General features: G+C 56.3%; 8 protein-coding genes across 8 annotated transcripts; 4 read left to right on the plus strand and 4 right to left on the minus strand.

The window, feature by feature from the left end:
• Positions 1–1,286: 1,286 nt before the first annotated feature.
• Positions 1,287–3,446, plus strand: PUNSTDRAFT_46993 (uncharacterized protein; the record flags this gene model as incomplete). The annotated part of the gene is made up of 2 exons (XM_007387489.1): positions 1,287–1,500; positions 1,552–3,446. The coding sequence occupies 2 exons, from the start codon at positions 1,287–1,289 to the stop codon at positions 3,444–3,446; spliced, it is 2,109 nt and encodes a 702-aa protein (XP_007387551.1).
• A 186-nt stretch (positions 3,447–3,632) lies between these two features.
• On the minus strand, positions 3,633–6,200 carry PUNSTDRAFT_74951 (phospholipase D/nuclease; the record flags this gene model as incomplete). Its single annotated transcript, XM_007387490.1, has 12 exons — positions 3,633–3,770; positions 3,850–4,074; positions 4,134–4,244; positions 4,316–4,498; positions 4,554–4,760; positions 4,831–4,971; positions 5,038–5,118; positions 5,174–5,182; positions 5,249–5,361; positions 5,425–5,512; positions 5,574–5,904; positions 5,959–6,200. Coding segments are annotated over 12 exons (1,869 nt in total), but the record flags the coding sequence as incomplete, so codon positions are not given.
• Positions 6,201–8,951: 2,751 nt separating this feature from the next.
• Positions 8,952–10,351, minus strand: PUNSTDRAFT_127998 (uncharacterized protein; the record flags this gene model as incomplete). Its single annotated transcript, XM_007387491.1, has 2 exons — positions 8,952–10,096; positions 10,165–10,351. The coding sequence occupies 2 exons, from the start codon at positions 10,349–10,351 to the stop codon at positions 9,126–9,128; spliced, it is 1,158 nt and encodes a 385-aa protein (XP_007387553.1). The 3' UTR covers positions 8,952–9,125.
• An 892-nt stretch (positions 10,352–11,243) lies between these two features.
• PUNSTDRAFT_137832 (uncharacterized protein) lies at positions 11,244–12,457 on the minus strand (the record flags this gene model as incomplete). Its single annotated transcript, XM_007387492.1, has 2 exons — positions 11,244–12,223; positions 12,286–12,457. 2 exons carry the CDS (start codon positions 12,455–12,457, stop codon positions 11,244–11,246), a joined length of 1,152 nt encoding a protein of 383 aa, XP_007387554.1.
• Positions 12,458–12,971: 514 nt separating this feature from the next.
• Positions 12,972–14,754, plus strand: PUNSTDRAFT_122491 (uncharacterized protein). Its single transcript, XM_007387493.1, has 4 exons — positions 12,972–13,303; positions 13,368–13,688; positions 13,742–14,139; positions 14,197–14,754. The coding sequence occupies exons 2-4, from the start codon at positions 13,548–13,550 to the stop codon at positions 14,630–14,632; spliced, it is 975 nt and encodes a 324-aa protein (XP_007387555.1). The 5' UTR covers positions 12,972–13,303; positions 13,368–13,547; the 3' UTR covers positions 14,633–14,754.
• Positions 14,755–14,889: 135 nt separating this feature from the next.
• On the plus strand, positions 14,890–16,233 carry PUNSTDRAFT_92029 (nucleotide exchange factors-like protein). The gene is made up of 2 exons (XM_007387494.1): positions 14,890–15,260; positions 15,337–16,233. The coding sequence occupies exons 1-2, from the start codon at positions 15,020–15,022 to the stop codon at positions 16,173–16,175; spliced, it is 1,080 nt and encodes a 359-aa protein (XP_007387556.1). The 5' UTR covers positions 14,890–15,019; the 3' UTR covers positions 16,176–16,233.
• Positions 16,234–16,858: 625 nt separating this feature from the next.
• PUNSTDRAFT_137835 (uncharacterized protein) lies at positions 16,859–17,625 on the plus strand (the record flags this gene model as incomplete). Its single annotated transcript, XM_007387495.1, has 4 exons — positions 16,859–17,010; positions 17,058–17,391; positions 17,432–17,453; positions 17,504–17,625. The coding sequence occupies 4 exons, from the start codon at positions 16,859–16,861 to the stop codon at positions 17,623–17,625; spliced, it is 630 nt and encodes a 209-aa protein (XP_007387557.1).
• A 1,088-nt stretch (positions 17,626–18,713) lies between these two features.
• Positions 18,714–21,422, minus strand: PUNSTDRAFT_75045 (uncharacterized protein; the record flags this gene model as incomplete). The annotated part of the gene is made up of 10 exons (XM_007387496.1): positions 18,714–18,947; positions 19,011–19,442; positions 19,497–19,672; positions 19,724–19,778; positions 19,832–19,999; positions 20,049–20,344; positions 20,423–20,509; positions 20,559–20,922; positions 20,975–21,092; positions 21,142–21,422. 10 exons carry the CDS (start codon positions 21,420–21,422, stop codon positions 18,714–18,716), a joined length of 2,211 nt encoding a protein of 736 aa, XP_007387558.1.
• Between the last annotated feature and the right edge of the window lie 4,562 nt (positions 21,423–25,984).

The raw sequence follows: 25,984 nt of genomic DNA on the forward strand, positions 1-25,984 counted from the left end.
ATCGAGGATCTCTGCATACACATGAGAGCACATGCTCGTCGCCAACGACGTCGCCGAGGAAATTCGCCCTGACTGGCTCAGGCACATCGGTGCATTGGGCAATGCGGGGAATTCAGATCCATCAAAGCGCGGAAACAGCATTGGAGAAAGGGAACCGTACATCCCGCATTGCGAGTCAATATGCAGGTCAAAGGCGGACCCCGTAACATCATCAAAATAGCATGCAAAATCTCGCGAGAGGTGCTGCCATGCGGAGCAAATTTGAGCGGTTCCCTTAAACGGCTCCGGATAGAATCGATGAATGGGGACCGTACCAGTGTAGAGAAAAGTCCCTCAGCCAAGACTGCGCCGTTTCTCAGCCACCACCGATCGCCCTTCGCCGCAGAATTCGTTCATGCGAGTCACGGGCCCTCGACTTGCGCAATGCACGAGCTTGGACACAGCCTTGGAGACAAAGACCCCGCGCGAACCGTATGGGCGGTCGATGCACGCGCGCGTTGAACGGATCCGAAAGAAAATTGCAGTTCAGTGGCGCTCGCACGTCCTGGCGACCTCTTGACACAACCACGAGGGAAAATACTACCGCCGGCTTGGTCAGCTTCAGTCCGGGCCTTCTTGCACCGGTCCTTGAGACGGTCGTATGAATCGTTGAGTCGGTACTATGTAAAGCATCAAGAGTGCGTTGAATACAGCCCAGATGGGATGCTACAAGCCGTCATCGAGGAGGAAAGGATTGCTTTACGTGCGCGTCGTGTGCGACATTGGTGGGCAATTGCTGGCGCACGTGGCGACCGGGATGACTATATCGGGATGTGGCGCACACTTCCGCTATTGCCTCCAGCATCCGTCCCGCCTTGCGTTTGTCCTATCCGCACACCAATGATCAATTCTATCGGTGAGAAAGCTCAAGTATTCCCGACCCCCCGGTGACCCGATCCTTGCAACGAGGTCTGTGTTGCCTCAAGCATGGGCTCTCGCTCGGACGGATAGATGAACTCTTGCTCCCCAATGGACCTCGGAACTCCACAGAAAAACAAACACAACCTGCTGTAGTAGATCGGGACGAATCCCGCCTCCCGCTTTCCGCTGCCGCTACCACATCCGATCGGCCCCGCACTCCCTTTATCCGCACTCACATAAATGCTCGAAGGAAATGATGAGGAGCCTCTCATCTCTTTCTCCTCACCACACTTCTATCTACCGCTGAGCGGAACCACCCGCTTTTTTGACGCCTGGTGCTCGACTGTTCGCAGCCAACCTCGACCTCTGCCCGCCTTTATCCGTTGATGTCTGCGACGCTCTCGGACCTGGACACTCTCTTGGAAGCTATTCTCGCCGACGAACTCGATCAACTTGCCAGCCAAGCTTCTGCGAACTCTATGCCAGCCATCACGCCATCCTCCTCTTTCGCTGTGCTCTCAACGACCTCCGCCACGCCGGACGTGGCCCCGGCCGCCGCCTCGATTACCCGACAGGCGCAAATCACAGGCGCATCTGCAGGTTTGTCCATCCTCTTCTCACTCGTGTTATCACTTTTTCAGCGTCTTCCAGATGCATCCTCGACGCCCCAGCTATCTACCGCCAAGGATCCTTCGCCTACTTCTACATCAGTCGAGGCTGCTTCGACCGAGATAGGGGCTGCTCTGGCGCCAAGCTCTCCGATTGCGAAACTGGCGACTACGACGACTTCTCTGGCTTCTCCAACCTCGATCGAGAAAGCAGCAACACTGATGACTGCATCTCCGCCGACGACCGCTCTTGTCCAGTCGGCGCAGGCTCAGCCTCGTACTTCCTCCTCGGAAGCGACATCTGTACTTACGCCTGGCACGCCGTCCTCGAGCCCAATAGGAAGCCTTTCGAACTTGGCAGCACCTACTGCGGAACCGACGACTACTCTGACGACGACCATCATCAGCTCCATCTCGAGCGTAAACTCTGCCTCAAACAGCGCCAGCGCCGTCCTTGTCCCTCTAGCCAGCACAACGGATGCCACCGCCTCGATCACCAGCAGCCCGACCGCCTCCAGCGCGACCGACTACAACACCAGCAGCGACGCGGGCCGGATCACTGCCATCGTCATCGGCTCCCTCGCCGTCTTCGCCACGCTATGCGCCCTCGTCTCCTGGATCTATCGCACCTGGAACCGCCACCGCCACCGCCCGAGCCTAAACACGCGCAAGAGCTGGCCGTTCGAGAGCGACCGGCGCAGCACCACGACCTCCTCTGACGCCGAGTCCGCGGTGGGCTACGACCGCGCGGCGGAGCACGACGTCGGCGAGCCTAAGCGGACCGACAGCTGGTACCAGTCGCAGTCGCAGCCCGTGTCGCCGATTAAGAACCACTTTCGGGCTTCCGTTGCCTCCTCCACCGACGACGCCTCCTGCGCCGCCGCCGCCCCGATCACGGTGTACCACACACCGACCCCAGCCGCGACTTACGCACCGATCCTTAGCACCCCCGTCCCGCCCGCGCTCAACCCTCCACCGATCATCGCCAACCCACACTACAGGCTCAAGCGCGCCGACAAATACGACACCGAGCCGCCCATCCGCTCCGTCGGCGCGCGCATCCCCCGGGTCGAGACGCCCGCGGCGAGCATCGCGGATGGGCACGAGACACTTGGCGCCCTCCACGTCGCGAACATGATGCCCGGCGACGTCACGTCCGCAAGCGGCGCTAGCCCGTGGGTGACACCCCGCCTCGGGTCCGACTTCGGCACGCCGCGCGAGCGCGAGATCCAGCCGCGCTACTCCACCGTCAAGGACGGCGGCCTTCCCGTGCCCTGGCTGATGCGCAGGCCCGGCGCGTCCTCCGACGGCGACTCCGTCCGCTCCTCCCGCGCTTCGTCCCCGGCCAACTCGGGGCGGTGGTCTGTCGCGCCGACGCGGATGCGAACGCCCAGGGAGCTCGAATCGCAGGCGCCCGTGAAAGACGATCAGACCTGGACCGCCTCGTCCTGGACCGCCGCCATTAGGACCAGCGTTTACAACGCCGTGGACTCGATTTCTGGAGGTCGACTGCTCTCTGGCGCAAACACTGGGTCCGAGGATGACGAGGACGCATTCACCCCCGTACCCAAGCGCTCCAACCGACGCCCTTCCGTGCGATCAGTCGACTGGCAATCGGACCGGTCAACATCGACGCATATTCCTAGCCCCGTCCCGGAGGAAGAGGGCGACATGGATGGCGACGGCGCAAGAACCGCGTTCTCGCGATCAAGCAGCGTGTACAGCAACGTCGTCTACGGCGCTGGCAGCCAACCACCGCGACTCCCGGAGATCGAGCAGTGGCATCGACCTATCTCCTTCCGTACGAACACGGACATGACCACGAGCACGGCCCCTTCACGGTCACAGTCGCACGAGAGCCAACTGACCGACGCGGAGAAAAGAGCGAGAGATCTGCTCAAGGAGCGCATGGGACGCAGAAGTTCGTTGGGCGAGTAGCATTGTAGTATAGCACATAGACCATGAATGAATCTTCAACAAAATCGTTACTGTTCGTGCAAGTGCGCCTCTATAGGAAGAAAGTTGCTGGGTATCATCGGGGCACGAAGGACATGCATCATTGTAAGGCAGGTGACTGGTCTTGCATCTAGACCACGACGCGTCCGTCAGTCCCATCAGAAGGTGCTATTCGAGCAGGTTACGTACCCAGGGCACGTCCTTACCAGGCACATACTTCCTTGGCGGTCGCTCCCAACACGCAATCGCATCTGCCTCCTTGCCGCTCGTCAAAGGTAGGACTATGCCGATCTCGTAATTGGTGATCTATTGGAGCGCACATGATGCAATCCCATCAGCCCGTCTGTTCCTAGCACAGCGTCTATTTACCATGGGCGAGACTCACGTTCATGATCGGGCCGAAGGCAGACCCGGACAGGTTGCCCCACGCGGATGGCGTAAAGTTATGCGACCCCACATAAATCCAACCGACAAGCTTCTTCTTGCGTTCCTTCGGCTCAACGATCTTCACCTCTTCATCGCTCTCAGACTCGGTCTCGGATTCCGTCTCCGAGTCCGAGTCCACCAGCGTCGACTGCCCTCCCTTCGGCCTGAAAGTGGCGAGCACCATCTACTCAGATGTTAAGTCATGATCACAGGAAATAAGGGGACTATGGAATGAGGGCGCACCTTAGAGTGCATCAACACAGGCCCGCGCTTGCTCCTCGAATCGTGGAACAGCTCTCGGGGGAACTTCTCCGCCTGCCATTGATTGGACCGGCAGAAGATCGTTCCGCCTCCCTGCCAGAAGAAAACGCCGTCGACGTGAGCATTACGCGCATACATCCGCCCGAGCGCTGCAAGTAACACACCTTTTCACCGAGCCTGCTAGCTTGGACCGTAGCCAACGACGGGAACACGATCTTCACCGGTGGCCAAGGTAGCTTAGCCCGCCTGGTCTTCGGCTGATCCAGCCAGTCCTCAGCAGACTCGCCCCGGCAGGAGTAGTGGAACTCGTTCATCCATTGCGTCGAGTACGTTCCTATACTCGAGCCCTATCCCGCAAACTATGAACTCTTGTCGGAACGAACAACGAATAAAAGAACGAACCTGGCACTCCAACTCGACTTCCCTTCCCTTACCCGCGCGTGCGCCCATATCGCGCACGGCCTTCATGAGTGCGGTGTGTCCGTTGCGGATCACCTCCGGCCAGCCCTCGTGCTTGCCCGCGACGGACGCGACGAGGTGCGCCTTCACCTTCGAAAAGTCCCACTTCGTCCTAAGGTCGGTGACGGACGGGAGCGGTATGTCCGGGTGCTGTCAGGAAATCACACATCCAAGTCAGGTTGCTTTCTTTCGATTGCTGAAGGCTGAGCGTAGTGCATACGTCGTTAATCGTCAGAGCTTGAAGGGCGGCCTCGACGTTGAGCGCTTTGAATACCCGTTCGAATGTCGCGGGGAAGTCGGTCGCTTTGTGGTCGTACCTTATCGGCGTCTGGCGGAGGGGCACATCTTGCACCCACACCGTCTATATGTGCACCGTATCGGAGTCAGCGTCTCGAAACCGCGGTGATGGAGTGTCGAATGTGTTCACGTTCTCGATGTCTCGCCAATCGTAGTCTATAAAGTTGGCCGTGGAAATGACAACGCGCAGTCTGCCGGTCCTATAGAATAGCTAACCGCGAGCTATCAGCACGGCATCTCCCTGATCGAATAGGAGCGGCACCGACCAGCATGAACTGGAAAGGTTCCCATATTGTTGAGTGAACCTGCCAATACTACGAATTCGAGTGGCCAAGAAGCACCTTCATATGCATGCAGCCCCTGCCGCCCCGTAGAGGTGGCGTGGTGCGTATCCAGTTCGGGAGGACCTCCTTTACACTCCTGGCTCCGGTTGTGTCGGGTTGAGCGACGACCACTGCATGACGAAGATTCGAAGATTCGTCAGGGTGTTTTATGCTGCTCCCAAGACGTGACTCACCTACAGGTGTCGACGGCTCGAAGAAATGATATAACCACGCCCAATCGATGCAATATCCGGCTATTATCGCAAACTTGACGTCCGATTTCTGCATATATGCGATAGGTACATTGAGCATATCGCGCGATAAAAAGAATCGGCTCATGCACCTTCCCGATAATCTCGGTGAGCCGGAAGGTAGGCTTCGTATCCTTCCTTGGGTCAACGTGAGCATTCGCCGTCTGCCGTATTTCCCCATTCCAGAACATGGGCTCCATTTCTGTCGTCCGTGATGATGTCGAAGGACCGGATGCGCTGGAGAGAGCTGGGTCAACACGGACGCGGCGTTTACTTGACGGAGGGAACTCGATCGCGCGCCTCTTCGCTGTGGGTCCTCGGTCCTCGTCGTCTTCATCATCGTCATTGTTATCATTGCTACCGGCGTTAACGTCGCCGCGAAGACGCTTTTGCCGGGCAAGACGCTCCTTCTCCAGCTGGGCACTGGATATATGCGTGTCATTTAGCAGGATCATATGGAGTATGCGGTACACGGACCGATCGGACAAGAAGCTAGTGGTGGTCGCAGGTGGTGCGTTTTCCTTGATATCGGCTATGTCCTGCGGTTCGGTCGTGGCGGCTGACGGTGCAGGTTGCTGTGCTGCAGACAACTTGAGGGCCTGAGCCAGCTGAGCTTGAAATTCGTCGTCAGAGTCGTCGTCCACGTTGATCACATCCCGCGTGCCCATGCTCGACGGTCGTGTGTCTTGCAAGCTGAGGGCTATGGCCCTGTGGTGGTCAATCGTCTGATCAGAAACGGTTTAGTACGGGATGGTGGCCGTCGGTCACCTCGCGATATCGTCGTCCATTGCGGGCTCGGGCAGGGACAGGTCGCGACTGGGAAAGAAACAAGGAGGAAGAGGTGGGTGATAGGTGGGTGGGTGTGAGACGTCGCACGAGGCTACGAGCTTCAACTCTCAGGTGACGTCAAAAATCCGTACGCGTAAGAGCGCGTCCATCTACACGTATGGCTATCTCAGTCGACGATCAAGGGTCGCCTTGCCTTTGATAATCAAAATGAACTTCATACTTCTCGTCAAGCCTGTCGACTGCACGAGTGGCGTACGTGCAGCGCAGCAACCGGCTGTTCCGCTACCGGGACCTCGTCGGCAATCTACCTACCTACCTACCTACCTACCCTCGCCAGCTGGCCGCATGGCACGTTGCTCGGTTTGTTCCGATATTGTTCAGCACCAGATCATAGCCCTCCTTCACGCTGCTCCACGTAGGTATACAGAAGGCAGAAGGTCCCAGCTAGTTTCTACAGTCCCAACGATTTCCCCTTTGACTACTCGGAGGAACGTAGTTGTCCGATGGCGCTCGAAATGACCCAGCCATTCACCGATAACACGAACAGAGCGGTAGATGCGACGACGGTTGCTCATGTTGAGGCTCTTCCTGCAATCGTCGTAATACCGCCTCCAGTCCACCGCCGCTTTGCGCTCTGGAGACGCGATGGCTTGTCGAACGGCCTCTGCACTATCCGTCCAGTCCGCATCTGTCGGAGTGAAATGGCACTCGCGCAGGAGTGGGAACCATAGGACCCGCTGAACGAGGGGGGCACGCAGGAAGTTGCGCCAAGCACGAGAAGTGCACTCAAGTACACGCAGGGACGGATCATCCAGTTGCGATATAATGATCAGCCCGACGTCCAGCGGGCAGTCGACGGGAAACATGGATTGAGACTCGGAGATGACCGGCAGCACGGGAGGCAATTCGTGAATGGGAGGGAAATGATCCGGGCGTTTGAGATGCGTGATCCCAAACTGTTCCTTGAACTCGTAGTCTTGACCACATCCACTCAACCAACCCCTGAAACTGTCCTTCTCGTCGTAACCGTAGTGGAATGTCGGGTGCAGCCAATTGTGGGAGATTCTTGGATGACTGCCGGCGGCCTCCATCAGTGCCTCGGACCTGGCCAAGAACACCTTCGTGACCTCGTTGTCACTCGAGACATCGCTTTGACATGCCCATAAGTGGGTAGGTCCTAGGATGGTCCAAAAGAACCGAGCAGGATCCGCCCTTCGCCTCCCAGAAAATGCCTCCGGATGCGCTTCTTGCGCCCAGCATGCGGCGAGCCGCGTGCACAACTCATGAGCGATTGACCTACCGTCCACTTCGCAAGAGTACTCTCCACATCCGAGTGGGGATATTGCGGCCTCCGGTCTCCTAACCGGATCTTCGAAGTGTTTGCCATCTTCAGGGACTATGTATCCGTTTATGTCTCGAGCCTCCAACGACTCGACATCGACGCAGTACGTACTCCAGTCTGCCACAAAGTTAAATGAGTGTCACGATCCTGCCAAATCCCAGATTTAATCAGCGACGTACTGTATTCGCCAGGAGGACTCAAGCAATCTGCATACACTACAACGGAGGTCTTCTCAATCCAGTGCATGTCGTCGTGGATGATTCCGGAGAGCTTGGAGAGACATCCCCAGGCGTCATCATCGACGGTAAGGTAGGAGGAGCACGTAGGTCCGCCGCAGATCATGCAGTATTGGTTCGAGCCGCCCATGGTGACAAGGATTGGGCTATGAGGTTGCAGACGTCAGACATGCTGAGGACAATGTGACACGTTTGATCTATATACCAACTATGTTTACCTGCATTAACCTGCATTGCAGGCACAACGTGTAGTGAACAACACTGGTTGTCATGCGCTGAAGCGGTGATGGTAAATGAGCATACATTAATATATAGTCCCTTGTACGTACCTGCATTGGCCTGCATTGAAGGGTGGCCAGGTGATGTAGGGATGTTCGCTTTGGCCGACGGACGTTCTATGAAGGCTAGTCAGTGAGACGCTAGCAGCTTACTGTCACGTCGAAGTTTATCTTGTTGACAGTGGAGAATAACATTGATTGCTCAAGCTGTAGTGGACATGCTCGAAAAGCAGGACTCTCTAGCGACTTCGCGCTGGTGGCAATCTCCCGAGAAACGCGCCGTCCCATCATTCCCGCCAAGCAGTGCTCAGTCCAGCCACGCGGGACCGGAGTGACGACCGATGACGAGCGCTAAGCGACCAATATGATCGCGGCTGGTCGTAATGAGAACGACATTAACCAAGTCTATGTCCAGGTGCGTTCGGTCACGAGCACGCTGCGCGCGATGACGATATGCGGTCGAGCAAGGCAAGGTCATACTGGCTATAGACAGACAGGAGAGCCCTCACTGCAGCAGCAGTGTCCCATATGATGGCTTATTGTCTGCGCAGACTGAAAGGGGAGCGTCCGGTTCCGCATGCTCGGGCTCCTCCAGCATTCATGGTGATGCTAGCATTTGGTCAGACATGGTTGTGCGGAATAATGACCGTCGTTGGACCTTGCAATATCGTCGTCCATCGTTGTTCTGCGTAGGGTACAGTCGCGAGGAAGAAAGGCGAGAGGAAGAGGTGAGCGATGTGTGAGACGCGACGTTGCATGAGCCTCTCAACTCATGCTTGCTCAGGTGACGTCAAGGGTGACCGTGACCCTACGCGACCGTACGCACGACTTTTGTCACAACGAAGAGGATATAGTTGTCTAGGCTTTCGAGAGCCAGTATGAATATGTGTACGACTGAGGATATATATCCAACGATGCTCCTCGAAAAGATCGAATCCATGGCACCAGAAAAACATGCAACCCTCGCCGTCAGGCTCATGCACCCAGTGCCTTATCCAGCTAGGCTGGATCAAAGTGACCTAACCACTGACCGATGATCTGAACAGAGCAATGAATGCGAGCGCGGTTTATCATATTCGAGCTTCTGCTGCAATCGATGTGGTATCTCCGCCAGTCGACCGTGGCCCTACGTTCCGGAGACACGAGCGTCTGACGGATGGCATCCGCGCTTTCCGTCCAGTCCGCATCCGTCGGGGTGTAGTGACATTTGCGCAGGAGCGGGAGCCATACGTGCTGCTGGGCCAACTTGGACTGCAGGAAATCGTGCCAAACGCGAGACGTGCGCTCGAGCGCATGCATGGAGGGCCCATCAAGTTCCGAAAGGAGGTGCAGCACGATGTCTGCTGGGAGATTGAAGGGGAAGAAGGAGCTTGGGGAGGGGACGGGAAGCTCGGTAGGCAGCTCATGAACGTCGGGGAAACGGTCAGGGCGCTTGAGGTGCGTGATCCCGTAGTCCGCTTGGTGGTAGTACACTTCATAAAGACTTTTCTGCCACGCTCGACTGCTCGTGTCGTCTTCGCTGTACCCGTAGAGAAATTTGCGATTTTGCCAGTTGTCGGCAATGTTGATTCGAGCGGGTCTTCTGGCTGCTTTGTGTGCGGCCCTAGACTTGACCAGGTATGCGCGAGTGTCGTAGTCTTCGTCGTCGTCAAGTTTCATGTCCGCCTCATACGCCCATATGCACCCAGGACCTTGGTTGGTCCAGAAGAATTTGGCTGTATTCGATAACCCATCTCCCCGGAACGCTGCTGGACGCGCCTCTTTCGTCCAGCTCGCGGCAAGCCGTATGCATAACTCGTGAACGAGCATCCTGTCAGCACTGGCGCATATGTATTCCCCACGTCCAAGGGGAGACAATGGCGCATCCTTGGGTCTTAGGACAGGGTCTCTTTTCTCCAGGAGAAGGTCGTCTCCGTCTTCGTCCCCTATGACTTCGTCACCCGTTGCGTAGAGAATTCCCGTGTCGTCGTCTATATATTCAAGTAGGATATAAGCCGGATGACTGAGTAAAATGTTCCACCATCCCATTGCAACGCACCGAATTCTCCCGGTAGGCTTAAACAATCCGCATAGACCACGACAGACGAGCGTCCGATCCAGTGCGTGTCGTCGAGAGTGAGTCCAGGGAGCTCTTTGAAGTCGATGAAGTCGTCGTCTTCCTCATTCCAGAGACGCTGGCCCGTTGGCCCTCCGCAGATGGTGCAGTGCAAATTCCAGATGTCCATGACCGAAGCCAGAGGGAAGAATGGCCTGTTCAGTGGATGCTTCCTGGGGGCTAAGAGACCGCGGATCCTCTTACGTACACAGCTTTTGTGCGTTGAACAGTATGGGCACCTGAGGGCCGGCGCGTTACCGTATGCTCATGCTGGACTGAGACAGTCTGCATAGATCACCACAAACACAAATCCGAGCCATACTCGAGTATAAAGCCAGGCTATTCACGGTTAACCGATCGCCGTTGGTTCATCGTCGTCGCCATGACGATAGAAAACGTTCTCGTTCAGCGGCTGGCCACAAATGGCGCAGCAAAGACTCGACATATTGACGGCACTGCAAAGCTGAAGTGATGAAAATGATGATGCTGAAACAGACCAATCATGTTCAACGTACGGGCAGAGAAAATAATGATCAAATTCACCGTCAAATTCGGCAGTTTGAGTACCTCAGGGTTGGTCAATGTGAGCTACGAGCGCAAGAGGCTAAGTACAACGAATTTGAAACCTTTTCTTTCAAAGGTCTGGTGGTAGTCTTCGACCATGCGTGCTTGGACGATAACAATACTGGCCTGGCGTTATCCGTCCGACCTCGTCTTCAAGCTCGTGCGCGCAGCGTGATACCAATCATTGTCATCAGTATATGGTTGCAATGGACGCCCTTTTGCAGCGGTGAGGCAAATCATCGCAACTGGATAGTAAATTCAGAGAGGTATGGAGATGGCATGTATGTACTGCGCGACCGCTGTGCTGACCCATCCTATCGCGAAGACCACCGTGCATAGATCACATCGCGGAAGAGTAGGCTCGCCCTCCCCAACGCAATTGCGAAACAGCGAGAGGGGCTCAGGGTGTATCTACGCCAGATATGCCTAGCTTCAGAAAGACAACAATCGATGCTTGCTTAACAACAGGACGGAGATCCCGGGAGGCAGCCGCAGTGTCCCAAGAGGTGACTCAGGGCCCATACAGCCCTGGCTATCCGTGCACGGTTCCGCATATTAGGGCTCTTCAGGCAATCGCGATAATGTCGCCGCCAATCGGAAACCCGCTCCGCCGACGCGAGTGCCTGCCTAACTCCGTCCGCGCTGCGTGTCCAGTCCGCGTCCGTCGGTACAAGACGGGAAGAGCGGATGAGCGGGAGCCAGACGTGGTGCTGCGCGAGTTGGCAGCAGAGGAAGTCGCGCCACGCGCGGGAGGTGCACTCAAGCGCGCGGAGGGAGGCGCCGTCGAGGCGTGCCAGGATCTGGAGCACGACGTCCGCAGGGCACGCGTAGGGAAAGACGGATTCGGGAGGGGCAGCAGGCGTGCCGGCGGGCAGGTCGTGCACGGCGGGGAAGTGGTCCGGACGCTTGAGGTGGACGATGCCGAAGTCGGCCTCGTGCACGTACTCCATCCGCTCGTCGAACCCGTCCATCCATGCACCGGCTGGATCGTCCTCGTCGCCGTACCCGAAGCGAAAGTTCTCCATGATGCGGATGTAGTTGCGTTGCGGCGGCTTGCCGGCGGCCTGGTATGTCCAGGGAGAGCTCACGACTAGGTGCGACATCGTGACGAGATCCGGGTCGTCTATGTGGACCTGGAACGCCCATGCGCACACGGGCCCGGAGTTGGTCCAGAGATACCAGGCAGGTAGTGCCGGACCTTCGCTAGGAAACGATCGAGGGTGGGAGGCGCGCGCCCAGCAGACGGCGAGTCGGAGGCAAAGCTCGTGCGCGAGCAGTCCGGTGGTCAGGTGGACCTCGAAGCGGCCGGAGCGGAGGCACGATCTTGTGTTTGGTGGTCTATTGACGGGGTCGTCGCGCTCGAGCGTCTCCTGGTCCGCCACTGCCGCGGGATCATCGTCACGGCGAGGCGCTACGACCGCGCCACTGCCACCGCCTTCTGGTATGAGTGTCAGGAGGTGAAGACAGAGTGGCCCGACTGAAAGTTAGATGATGACTTACCGAACCTCCCTGGGGGGCTTATGCAGTCCGCATAGACGGCCACTAAAGAGCGACCGAGCCAGATGCCATCGTCGTGCGACAGCCCGGGCAACTCATTGAATTGTATGTAGTGTGTCTTGCTCGGATTGAGGAACACCTCGGAGCACGGTCCACCGCAGATGACACAGAACATGACCGGCTAGTGCTTTATGAATGCTTGGGAGATGTACTTGGAAAAGGCTCGATAGCTGGTGCCACACAGATATCGTCCCTTGTCTTGGAGTTATCTGTGCATCACCGGTGGACATCAGATATGCATATCGAGCAGTCGATCAGATCCGCGAGTCCAATAATCTGCATAAAGATTTAATGGCCCAAGGGGAGTCACGGACAAATCAGTGCAACAATGGAGTAAGTACCGAAGCTTCCGCGTGAAAGACCGGTCTTAGCCTCAACCGCTATCTGCCTTGAGGTTTCAACAACGGATCTTGCACGCCCGCGATATCCCAAAAATGCCCCGGATGCGCATTGTTGAGGCTACAAGCGCTCCAGGATCCGCGTTCTGTTTGAAGAATGAAGGTGAGAACAAGAGAACAAGTATCCGTGCTGCGGTCTGTAAGCCCGCGCTCGCCGCTCGGGCTGAGCGCCATGTCGTTCGTTCCATACGACCACGATGATCGTCCTTGACGACCAAGAACCGGGCTCTTCTACATCGACCAAAGCTCAACAAGCCGAGCAGGAGCATCGTGCGCCTACAGAGTACGAGGGTTCAGCTTCGGAAGAGACCCCTCTCCTGCCTCCGCCCCCAGCGTACTCCAGCACCGCTCCGTACAATCATGCAGTAATTTCGCCTCTTGGAGTACCACCGCCGGCACCAGATGGACACGGAAAGCGAGGCAGCGGGCGTCGCGCAAGGTGGAGGTTTTTCGGAGCGTTCGTAATAGCGCTCACCGTGGTTCTCTCGGTAAAGGGTTTGGTGCAGGCGTTGTGGTCCTGGAAGTTGAACCAGCACCGGAATTCTAGAAACGGGGCTGTAGAGGTGAGCGCTAGGTTCATACTTGCCACGTTATCTTTCATTCATACGAGACAATGGCTTTGACCAGCCGCCGACGACATGGCCTCATGAAGACGACGATGGGATCCCGGCGCAGTACTGCGTCAAGACATCGCAATTCTCCCGAAGCACCAGCGATGGACACCTGCAACACACGTTTGTGCTTTCGTCCAATGCCACCTCCCTCCTGTTTTTATCTCGGGGGGAGGGGCTTTTCGGCGAGCTCGAGATGGTGACTGCCGACGGAATGGAGAAGCCAGAGTCGGTACTATTCCACATCAAGGCTCCGAGTTCGGAGGAGGGGACGTCAGCTCTGCATTCTGCGTGCCTGTTAAGGGAAGTTGGTGGTGGTACCGGCGTCAGGCTCGTGGTACGATCGATTCCTGATCGAGCACTTGTCTACATCTGACTTTGCACCTTCAGGCCGCCCCCCACATTAACGTATCGTCTGCGGCCCGTCAACCGATTCGCCTTCGCGTTGCCATTCCTTTCGATCCACAAGCTTACAGCCGTGGCTACGCCCTCCGCACTGTCCTCCCGTCCTTTACCCACAACGTTGCAATCAGCATCTACACCGGTACCACATTTTCGACATTCAGTCTTTCCTCCTCGGACGCGCCCATCCGGGTTTCGGGCGTCAATACCGAAACTCTACGCCTCAATACCTCGCACGCGCCCATCACCCTGGTGCAATCCGCCATCTCCGGCACGGCAGAGCTTACAAATCATAACGGGAGCATACTGGTAGGCAACGCCACGGGTCTACATAACCTCGAGCACCAGAAGACGGCCTCACGGCTCATAATGCGTACCACGGACGCGTACGTATCTCTTCCTTATTCTCTGGTGGACCCGGCCCTGAGGTGATCGTCGCACAGCCCATTAAATGCTACCATCCACCTCGTCGCCTCACCCTATCACATTCCATCCTTCTCTTTGCATGCACGCACCTCCGGCCCGGATGCCCCGCTCTTCTTCGACGTCCCCTCCATGTCGACCACGCTCATGTCGACCGTCGCACTCTCTGCAAACACTGACGGCGCCCCGGCTACCGTCGAGCTCCCTCCCGCGTTTGAGGGCCAATTCGTCGTGCGCGGCGCGGTGCCCGCGGTGTTCGTCCGGAAGGACCCGGAGGACCCGTACGGGCTGCGCAGGACGAGGAAGACGACGGTTTCGATGGTGGGGGAGAACGGCATGATTGCGACGGGGTCGGCTCGGTGGTACCCCAAGCATCCTCTGGCGGGAGACGTGTCGGTCGAAGATGGGTTCGTGAACGTCACCGCCGTTGGGTCTGCCGCTTCGTTGAACTTGTGAAGGCGCTTTGGTTTCTGGTTTAGTTGATATAAATTGCTCTCCAACTATGCATTAATAGGTTCGATCTCGGTGTGTATCGTAGTCTTTAGTAGTCTTTGGGTATAATGGCGACTTCGCTCTTTTCATACTTATGAAAGCGACAGTCCGGCGCTTATCCCTTTTAGGGTTAAGCGCGCGTCAGAGTGACAAGCGCCCGGCGCGTCGATGCCACAAACTTCTACGCGCTTCCGGCACACTCTTCCCTTCGTCCATACGCCAGACCGTGTTGTATCGATAGCTTCAACTGACTCAGCTGTATCCATATCCTTCATATCTTGTCTTGCACCCCTTCTATCCATCCCTTACTCTCTCATTCCTCCTCTAATCGACACGAAAAGATAGACGAAGATGCAATCAATCCTCCGCTGGTCCATCGAAAACTCGGATCCGAGCAGCAGCCAAAACGCAAGCCATGTAGAACCGAGAAAAATCGACCCGGAGATCATCGACATGATCCTGGGCAAGCCTGACTCGGAGCTGATGAAGGAGGCGCTCGCTATCGCTGTTGACGAGAGCCGGGACGAAGACGAGCGGGTGCAAGCTTTGGACGACTTCGAGATGCTCATTGAGCAGATCGACAATGCAAACAGTACGTTATCTTCTTCCACAACTCTGCTTAGATCTATAATCGTAGAACGCTTGTAACTGATTCACCGTTCCTTCAGACCTCGAGAAACTACACATGTGGGAGCCGCTTCACAACCTCCTCCTCTCCCCCACCTCTCCAACGTCACTCAAGTCGCACGTCCTCTGGATACTCGGTACTGCCGTGCAAAACAACCCCGCCGCGCAGCATGCCTATTCCCAGATCACGCCTCCGCCAGTACCGACCCTCCTCTCGTTCCTCTCGCCCGCCTCAACGTCCTCTCCCAAAGTGCGCTCAAGGGCGGTATACGCGCTCTCCGGCCTGCTGAAGCACAACGTCGCGGCGGTGCGCCAGCTCGATCGCGAAGATGAGGCGGGCTGGGCCGTGCTCCGGGACGCGCTCGAAGACTCAGACGTCACCGTGCGGCGCAAGGTCGCGTTTCTGCTCGGCGCGCTCCTCACGCCCACTTCGACCTATTCCGATTCTTCACCTCTACCTTCCGCCTCGGGACCGACGCTGCACACCTCCCCTCCCCCTCCCCCCGATCAGAACAGCCAACCCGTTCACCCCAATTCGCACGCGTCGATGGTCGCCGACCCGTCCTCGGCGAACACCTCTCCTCTGGCCGTCTCCGCGCTCGCCGCTCACGGCATCCTCGACAAGCTGATTAGCGCGCTTGCGCACCCCGTACCCCACGGCGCCGACGGCGAGCACGACGGCCGCGATGCCGACTTTGAGGAAAAGGTCGTCAATGCACTGTATACGTACGCCGTCGTGTGTGGTGCGCCGCTTGAGCAGGGACAGAAGCAGGCTCTGCGGGCGTATTTGGAGGCGGAAGCGAAGGGCGAAGCGGGAACCCACAGTTGGGGATTGACGGATCGGGAACTACGGGCCCTGAAGACAAAGATTCGGGACTAGGATATTGATTAGATGTTCACAGTACTCCTTCGAGCCCTGAATTAATAACATGCGTTCCAGGCATTACCGACAACGACAGATACGCGAGAGCGCGTCTGCTGGTATTGTTATCTGCTCCTCCTTCGGGCAGCAATATCCTGACCTCGCTGGTTGGTAGCTGAGTCGAGAGAACGATACTGTACTCATTGCATCACGCGCCATCAACCGGCCCTGAGGTAGTCCTTCAAACATGTGATCACGAATTTGACGATGTCCTCGGTGCTCATCCTGCCGCTCGCTCACCTCCTCTCGTTTGAAAGCACTACTGGTGTAACGTAATCCGTTCCTCGAGCGCGGCGATTTTGCGCTTAGTCTTGGGTTCCATGCACTACGACCAAGTGCTACAAAGTCTGGTTGCACGGCCATCCCGGGTCCTCATGACTACCAGGTCTTATGGACAACGCGCAGCTCGACTCGCCTCAATACTTCCGTCTTGTCGGTCCAGCGTGCCCGACTCTTCTGCTTCCCGCTCATATTCCCGCAAGACCATATTTGATGACACAGTAACACGGTGCGAAGCTCCGATAACCTCCAGCTCGTGTGCGTAATCATGAATGAATTATGACGGGGATGCCCAACACAGAGCCACGGTATCTGCCAAGGTGCTGCGAGAGATCGCAGAATCTACCCCACAACAATTTCGCATGAACTCCGTCAACGATTTCAGCACCGGGTGGCAGACTGTGTCTGAAGCAGCTATGGAAGCAAAACTATGGGACATAGCCGAGGTCTTGATCGAGCCTCCACCACAACCGGGCCAGGAGAACGGAACACAATTAAGGTCCGCTTCCGACACGTGAGCCTACATTCCGCTGTCTCGATTCTGCAATAACGCCTCTGTAGTTCTCAGACGGAGCCCTTCGTGCGCGAAAGACCTCCCCATAGCGAAATCAACGCTGACGAAGACGCGCATTCGAAGAGCAATCGTACGGCAAATATGGAACAAATGCGCCCCAATGAATCCGAGAGGCATAACAAAGGGGAGCGGAGGAATGAGCGTGACGAATGGCTCCCTCCAGCTCCATCGCGGGTTTCAGAAGCGTTGGATATCCTCCAGGATCGAGAACTGCTCGTATGGGCCCGTAACGATGTCGACTCTCCCGCTCTTGCAACCCGTCAAGATGCTGTTATCGTCTCCGGACAAAGTGATGGGTACGTCCTTGCTCGCGCGGCAGGCGTACGTACGCGCCATGCTAACAGACATGGTCCGTTTGTAGGGAGGCGGCATGATGTTCAGCTGTACGTTGGCTCCTGCGGGGGCTGTGTCTGAAGCTCAGGAGCCAGCGCAGACTTGAGGCATGCCAAGGCGCGCTCGGAGTTCCCTGGGCATAGCGTTCGTGGCAGCATCGGCAGCCCGGAGGTGGCCAGGCAAACCGTTGCCTGGAATTGCTGGAGAGCTTCCTCGAAGTGAAGCGCGCCGTCGGCCCCTCTTCCGGTCAGCATGACAAATGCCTTCGCTCGCGGTGGTGAAACACAATTCGCACCAACGACACCGGCGTCAAGCGCTGGTCCGCGCAGTCCTCTGGGACCGCACGATGATGTTTGAAATATGATATATAGCTGGCGGTTGTGGAAGGGTACGCTGCGATTGGGCGGACGTGCAGGAGTGATGAAGATCTCGAAGACGGACATTGCCTGATAGGTTGTGATTCGAGCCTCCTTGATGCACTGAAAGAATCCGATAGTGCATGTTATCTTGCGTATTATATAGCGATGCAAATGTACTCGCGAACGACGCGGAATGACAATCATTGAATTACGAAGGAACGAGCACTTTGCTCAAGGATGAACAGTAAGATACACGCGACTGTCTGATACTGTTATTGGGTCAGCACCAACCGATGCACCGCAGGTTGGCCAACTAGAGCGACGTGCCAAATCCCAATGTGCGACGCCGTAACTACAAGAACGACGGCCAACATCCCAGCCTGGTCTCGATCCACCAACCAGTTGAACGCAACGTGTGGAACACTCTCCTCGCCTCTAGCGGTACTCGGCTGCAGGCTTGACTGTGCGTGCAAGGTCTTTCCCCTCCTCGGCGCACTCCTCACGCTCACCCCTACTTCCTCGGATTTTTCAGCTCAACCCGCCTTTTCGGGTCTAACACCGCACTCCTTCCCTGTTCCTCTGGTTAGAATCCCAAGTGGTGAGCGTCGATGGTGGCCGACCCTATGTTCGAGAACGGCTCTTCAAACGCTATCGCCGTGCTCACGCCGCACGGTTCACGAGCTTGTCGGTGTACTTGAGCACCCGCACCCATACAAGGCGAGGCCGAGTAAGACGATCGCGACGCTGACTCTGAGTAGAAAGTTGCAGGCACGGTGTACGCGTAGGCAGCTGTGTGCGGCGCATCGTTTGAGCACGAGCAGCGAAACGGAGAACGTATCAGATGATCATTCAAATTATCCGGGATCACACTGTTGTAGTACAAAAGCTGTAACCGCAAAGCTACGAGATTTGTGAACTAGATCTCGGTTGGAGACGCCTGAATGTATTTTGTCAGATTGATCCGTGAATGTAGTTTGTGGCATAACTGACCGTGATGTCATCATCCACAGCCAGAGCTGCGGGCTGATAGTTGTCGAAACCTTGGGCAGCGGCGGCGGTGATAGTATCCTTGCCATCAGAGATGGCCTGCGCAACAGCGGGGGGCAGCTGCTTGGGCAACATCTTGGCGTCCTGCGAGACGAGATTGACACGATTCTCCAGTGTTTCTGTAACCTCCTTTTGGGTCTGTTGTGCGTTCGGATAAGGGGCGATAAGTGGTGAGCAACGACGAGAAGAACACGCGCATACCTTCTCCACGAGATTACGCACAGCGGCCTGAGCGTTGTCCGAAAATTCGTCCAGCTCGCGGCTCCTCCTAGCGACCGCGTTGGGATCGTCGGTGCTCTTACTGAGCTCATCGCAGAGACGCACGCCGGGCATGATGTGAGCGATGGAGATCTGCGTATACATCTTGGCGATTGTGGAGAAGAGGGAGAAGTACGCTTGGCACATCAGGGAGGTGGTGTAAAGCTCCTGTCGGGAGACGTCGAGTAAAGAGATATTGCCGATAAGGAGCTTGCGAGCGGAGTCGACCTGAAGCACGAAGTCCTTAACGTTGTTCTTGACTACGTGTTCCACCATAGCGGAGAGGGAGCCGAAGAACCGGACTAGGTTGGTGATCTGAGCTTTCATCTGGATCAGCGTACCGATGCATTGCATGAGCACGTTCTTGATATCGCTCTAAGAAAGCAATGGGAGACCTTGAGCAATGTAATCCGAAGAACATAGATTGACACTTGCCATGGCGATATTCTCAGCCTCAAGCTGTTTAAGGTTCGCCTTAATGCGGGACAGTTCCGCCTCCACCTTGGCGGAGTGGGCCGCCGACTTGGCGTAATTATCTTGGGCAGATGTATACGCAGCCTGTGTTATGCTCATCTTCTCGACGGCAGCTGACAGACGAGCATTTTCTGAAGGATCGCAGGAATGAGCGCGTTTCGACATGCATTCTGGTTACTTACGCGCAGCCGGATCCTGCACCTGCGTCGTAGCAGGCACCTTGCCGATCATCGGCGCCTATCACGTCAAAACGTTAGCTTGACTACATAGTCGATGCACGACGTGCATACCGCGCCGGGAGCGCCCCCGGGAAGACTTTGAGCCGTAGCCGAGAGACGGGTGATTGTCACCTGCGCCTCGACAACTGCGTCTTGCCATTCTTTCACCGTTTTGTCGTCGGGTTTGGAGGAGGTGAGTTCTTTGTCCTTCGTCAAGACCCCCTCGAGAAGACCGATAACCTACAGCAGGTGAGCGACAGATGCATCTGAGACGGAAGGTGCTCCATACCCTGAGAACTTTCTCGATAGCTGCCTTGAGATCTGTGCTAGGTTGATCTTGCGTCCAGTCAGTGGTTTTGAGCATGTGCTCAAGCGGAATCTTGACAAATTGTATTCCGCTCTTCGGTTGGCCCTTTCCGGGAGACAGGCTGTCCCACAACACTTTACCGTCGGTGCTCGCGCCTATTACGGAGGCAAGCGAAGTCACAGAGGCAGCTGCGGTAAGCGAGGCGGCATAGGCAGGATCAGTAGCAGTGTTTGGCATCGTGGCTGGGCGAACAATGCTCTTAGGTTGGGGAGCATTGTCTTGGCCAGCTGCGACGCCGCCGGAGCCCCTCGCGGCGCCCATCATCATGCCTATGCCCGCTGCAGGGGCCATGGCACCCATCATCGCTGGAAGCGCTTGGGCAATCGAGGTGGTTGCAGCTCTGGCAAGGCTTCCAGCGAGTTCCAGGCCCATCGACTCCCAGGCTAAACGGAGCGTCAGCTTGCTGAGTATCTAATAACGACATGCACTTACGACCAGGAACTTCATTGGCAGCCTTCTCAAACAAGGCTTTGGACGTGTCCAACTTGTCCTTGAGCGTCTTCGCAGCCTCATTGGCGTGCTCCAAGGTCGTCTGGGTCAATTCGGCCTCGAGACTCATACCGCCGATCTTGATCTCAGCTTGCTGCTGGCCAATGGCGACCTTGTCTTCCTTGGCGACCGTCACCTGGTGGACCTCGCAGACGAGCTGAAGCCATTCGGTGAACTTCTTCTCAATGTCTTGAGCGTACTTTAGACAGTCGTCGGACCCGCCCTTAAGAAGCGTCAACTTGTCATGGAGCGCCATCTCTGCGCTAGGATGAGGCAGATCCGGGAGGTAGCCGACGATAGCCGCCATCTATACAACGATGAGGAAGGATACGAGACAATGAGCACCGGAGTTTACTGACGTATTGTCCAAGCGCGACAGAGGTGGTGTTGATCAAGCCCATCTTCTTTTCAGCCTCGATGAAGGCGAAACGGCCGGTGTCGGAGACTTGAACCAAGCAAGCCTTGAGTTCCGGGTGACTGAAAGCGGTAAGCACAGTTAACCTGCATGAAGACACTGAAAGCTCACCGAATGTACTTGAAACCACCTTTCGGCTCGGCATCCTTCAGGCTAATGCCTTGGGCTTTCGGGGAAGTGGCCGCAACGTAGCAGGAACCCATTAGAGAAAGTGCCAGCGGAGCTGCCGAGAGGAGTTCGGCCCAGTCGTACTGGAACAGGAGCGAATTCTTGACATCGCGAGCGAAGGCGATCTGGGCTTTGCCGTTGCCTTGCTTCTTGAGTCGGTCGTCCTCGCGCTGGGCGATTTCGGCGAGCTGGCGAGAAGCCTCGGTAGACGAGACAAGAGCCATGGTATGGATGAGTGGTAAATATAGAAAATATGTTTTCCCCAGAGCAGAGAAGCGACGATGTCCTTGGGCTGTCCGTTCCACCATAGCCGCTTTTATACCTCGCTCTTCGAGTGCTTAGAAAGACTTAAAGTCCGAGTCGCCCCCAGTGTGTGCGCCTTCGGAGCCTACACACCGCCGACTGAATTGGAGACGTCAGACGTGCCTGAAGCATTCGACGGCGACGGACTCACCGACGACAAGGAGTAATGACATGTCGAGCCGTCACCCCAACTACGCCGCCCATGCTTCGTAGGCTAGTCCGGTTTGGACCGCTGCCTGACAACTTAATCCATGATGCCGAAATTTGGAGTCGTCCAAGGGGCGAGGAGCCCATGACCCTCAAATGTAATGCCACATGACGGCTGGGGCCTGTCATGAAGGACGCAAAAGTCGGATCATTTCTGCGAGCGACCTGGCTTTGGCACCAGAATCCTATTTGATCGCTCCCACGAGCCGACAACTTGAAAGGTTTGACGGAGTCCACAATCATCGAACGTTCTATCTGGACAACACGAACCACGGCAGCCTTCCATTCGCTGTGTTGTCTCCGAAATTGTTGCTCTTGTGGGTTAGAGCGGGTCCTATATGGCACTAAACGTGTATGGAGTGAAATTCCGGCGAAGAATCGGCCTTGGGACTGCGGGGAGCATCGACGACATGAGCTGGTGCTTGAAACATGAACCAGACACATTCCCCGGTCGATTGACTTGGTGGCGGGAAACGGATCGCGAAATGCTAGGACATGCGGAGCAGACAACGAGCCGGTGAAGCCCTTGCTCCGTGTGCCTGACGTTGGAGGCACACCCAGGACCAAGAGTCGGATCCAAGCATCAGCCGACGGAGGATGGTTTGGTCTCAAAAGCTCCTTTGAAAAAACTTGAAGTCCTCGTTCGCTAGGAAAAGTGTCGCCGGGTCCTTCGAGAACGAAATGACGAACTACGCGGAAGACCCCAGGCGTCGAGGAGGTGAGTGTGCGGACACCATGGCTCAGCATAGAGTTTAACCCTCACTGGCAGACGAACGCAAGAGCGAGACGGCCGTTATCATGCGGAAGATGGACGATATGGCCTCACATTTGACCCACGATGTGGAGAACATCAAGTCGGTGAACGCCCAGCTGGCGATTGACTTCGAGGCCCGCCTTGATTCCGCATTCGAACGCTTGTTGGACCTGACGAAGCTCGTGCTCGAAACGCCCGGGGACAACCTGATAGCCAGTCCCGACTTGCTCCAGTCCGTCCTAGGCGCCAAGTCCGCATTCCAAGCTCTCCTCTCGCAAGCGGAAGCCGCGCTCAAGTCTCTCGGAGGCCATTCCGAGCATGCCTTCGTCGACGAGAAGGAGGTGAACGATCTCGATAACGAGCTTCGCGCGTTCAAGTCGAGCATAGAGGTGGAACAGGCTTCTGCGGACAACATGCGTGCGCAATTATGGGAGCAGTTCTGCTCGTCCCAGCGTGACTTCGAGGATGCTGAGCGGCGTCTGCACGAAAAGGAAAGGGATCTCGACGTGAGTGTGACATGACAGCAGCATTATGCAGACTGACCTGAATTCCAGAACTTCTTCGTCTCCTTGTTCGCCGACCGTGACTCCGAGCTACGTCCGTTCCGTGACCACAAGTGGAACCAAGAGCAACGTCGTAACTCCGACGGATGGAGGCATACCTACATGCGCGAGTTCGCTGAGCTTGAGACGTGTTTGATCGACGACGTGGGACGAGCGATAGACCGCATAGAAGAACTCAAGCGGATCGCGGTCGACGAGGAACACAAGGTTATCGATGCCAAGGAAGTCGCCGCAGAGCTTTATTCCAAGGTGTACGATTTAGAGGTTTGGATGGACGGTAGTCTGATCCAGCTCGATCGTGACGCCTGCCTCAAGCATGTCCTCTGTCTCACAGATATCAAGATTCCTGCGATAGACGGGGACGTCCATGTTGCTGAATTCAAGCGGCAGATGGACGCATGTTTTCTCCAGCACTACACCGCAGAACGTTTAATCGAGCTCAAGCAAGGACAGGTATACGTGGAGATATAGTAGTATGTTCGAAACGTAGTGAGAGACCCGAGCAGATTGTCCCAGTCGTCGCGACTTTCTAGGATAGATCGGGGAATGCCGGAGGCGTGGAACCGCGGTACCTGTGGGAGTGGCAGTCACCAATAGTCGCAATAATGCGTGTAGTCCCCGTAGTAACGTGCCGTTGAAAACAATGTTAGAGTAGTGTGGACTCAAGATCCCGCTACAGATTTAGATTGGAGAATGCGACTTTCGGGCAAGGAGATTACTTGAGCTTGCTCAGGTAATGAGTACACGTGCGCCCGCCAGACGTGCAGAAAGCGCTTTAGACTCGCATGAACGCTCAGCAGCATGTTATGACGCCCCTGGTGCCAGGGTACGCAAACCACTCACGCGCCAATGTGTACGAAAGTTGCCCAGTCGCATGCGTGATAACCTCGTCTCCTGAGCATCCCGGCTGTCGCGAGTGACATCAGGGGAGTAGAGACCACGACCAATTCGCGATGCACGGGCGGCGAGAGAGTCGTCCGATATACGATGGATGGAGGCCCACGTCTTATAGAAGCAGGCATAGATCCCAGCATCGGCAAGGCAACCGACCAAGAGCAGACGAATCTTTGCGTCACCTCATCAAGCACGTAGGGAACCAACGTCTCAACGATGTACATAGCCGCGAAAGGGAACGCACCACACCAATGCTATCACGCTGCGGAGGCCGGTGAAGAGGAGCGAAGCTCCTAAGTGAATGACTTGATCAGGCTGTGAAGTGTCGCCCTTGCCTGTCTCGCAGGCGCTGAGGTGCGCGAAGAGCGCTTCCGGAAGGTCCAGCTTCATAAGGTTGTCGATGGTGAGGTCGCCGTCACCGAGTTTGATTACTCTCCTGAGCAGATCACTGCTGTCCTGGATGCCGTGGCAAGCGATGTGTAGGACCATCACTTGGGGTAAAGAGTTCAGCACCTCTGACTTGTACATTGGCGCTTGAGGCGTGTCCTGGCGCCGGATGACGGTCGTAGTCTCCTAGGGCAGTATCTTCAACCCGATGTCCGTTATTGAACTCCCGGGCATACCGAGAGATTGCGATACACATAACTTTCTAATCCAAGATCCTCTTCCTGTTCGCCGCCGTTTGTGCCAGTGGGTTGAAATGCTCGAACATGTTGGGGACCTGCGTCAGCACGCAGAGCACATCTCACAGTCCACCGACTGACCGTGATACGCGATACATGGGATAAAGTCAGCTGAACACTGAAAGGTTTCGGCCGCCGACACTGGCCCATCGAGCACAAAAGCACGCGGTATTGCCCAGACAGCTGTCGGCCCCCGTTTCATTGGATCTCCGATTCCAGCATCCTGTGGCCCGCTGGGTACACGGTTGGGCACCGGTACCGTCGCTCACGTCGGCGACGCTGAGTAAAGCAAAAGGGTCACTGAGTGCGACTATTTCGTGCAAGTAAACATCATATGCCGAAATCATATGCCGCTGGTTCGTGATCTTGTGGTCGTCGGAGTGGTTCTGAGTTCGAGGTACGGTGCTGGGGCTTTCGCGGAGCTGATTCGGGACCACCACACATGCCCAGTTCATGAAGACCTTGATGCATGTGGTGGCGGCGGTATGTAGATTGTATGTATAACCTGCTCTAGCATCGGTATAATCCCGGGGCCCGCAACGTCAATGAGGCGATGAATTACTTCGTACCAGCTTATTCATGGTTACCCGCCTATGCATGATCAGAGGGTCATGGTTGACAGAGTAACGAAGAGATTTGGGAAGGCCTACTTCCGTCGGTGGTGAAAGCCCCGATGTTTGTGGCAAGGTGCACGCAGGATGCGAGTCTGTGAGAGCAGTCACCCGGTACCTCTCACCGACTTGGGCGAAGATGGCAATGCATGTACAAACATTCAAGCGCGCGAAGCATCAGTATCACCGCCTCGCCCACAGGCACCACGGCATTTCGATGCCCCTAAGTATAGATAGGTGCGCCCGTGTGGCGCATCACCCACTTCGAGGTATAGTGCGGCGCACAGCCTCTACCGAGTCCGGAATTCGGATAGCTTCTGAAATCCCTCAGACAGTTTACGGGCTTCCAGCGAGCGTCGTCATCTAGAGGTAGCTCGGGTCTACACTACGAAAGGTGCGAAAGGAAGAACGGTCATGTGAGTCAGTGAAAATGATGACCGCGACGGAAACTGACAAATCACTTCTCGGACGACCCTGACGATGGCTGTAGTTTGTGGCTCCACCTCGACGAGGGTCCGAGCAGGTCATAAGCTCGGCCGTCGGTACGAGAGCGACTTGTTATCGCAAAGGCGGCGGAAGTCGGCGAATAGCATGTCTGTCGCGTATCAGGAGTCATGGCGGGCGGAGCGCAAGTCATCCGCGGAGGCAAGGAGAGATCGCAACTCGGTGACCAAGGTGTGCTCCGGTGTCTCATCGGTGTCCCACCCGGCGGTGTGTACGACGACGACAGCTTCGGGCACTTAAGATGGATCCCGAACCCCGCGCCGTTCT

This window comes from Punctularia strigosozonata (genome assembly GCF_000264995.1).
Source record: "Punctularia strigosozonata HHB-11173 SS5 unplaced genomic scaffold PUNSTscaffold_14, whole genome shotgun sequence".
NCBI classification, from domain to species: domain Eukaryota; kingdom Fungi; phylum Basidiomycota; class Agaricomycetes; order Corticiales; family Punctulariaceae; genus Punctularia; species Punctularia strigosozonata.

Excerpts from the sequence above, each read along its gene's own strand:
- PUNSTDRAFT_122491 (XM_007387493.1), top strand. The coding sequence starts at position 13,548 with ATGGTGACTGCCGACGGAATGGAGAAGCCAGAGTCGGTACTATTCCAC. Across the intron at positions 13,689-13,741 it reads GTACCGGCGTCAGGCTCGTG|GCCGCCCCCCACATTAACGT; the intron begins GTACGATCGATT and ends TTGCACCTTCAG. Across the intron at positions 14,140-14,196 it reads ATAATGCGTACCACGGACGC|CCCATTAAATGCTACCATCC; the intron begins GTACGTATCTCT and ends ATCGTCGCACAG.
- PUNSTDRAFT_92029 (XM_007387494.1), top strand. The coding sequence starts at position 15,020 with ATGCAATCAATCCTCCGCTGGTCCATCGAAAACTCGGATCCGAGCAGC. Across the intron at positions 15,261-15,336 it reads GCAGATCGACAATGCAAACA|ACCTCGAGAAACTACACATG; the intron begins GTACGTTATCTT and ends CCGTTCCTTCAG.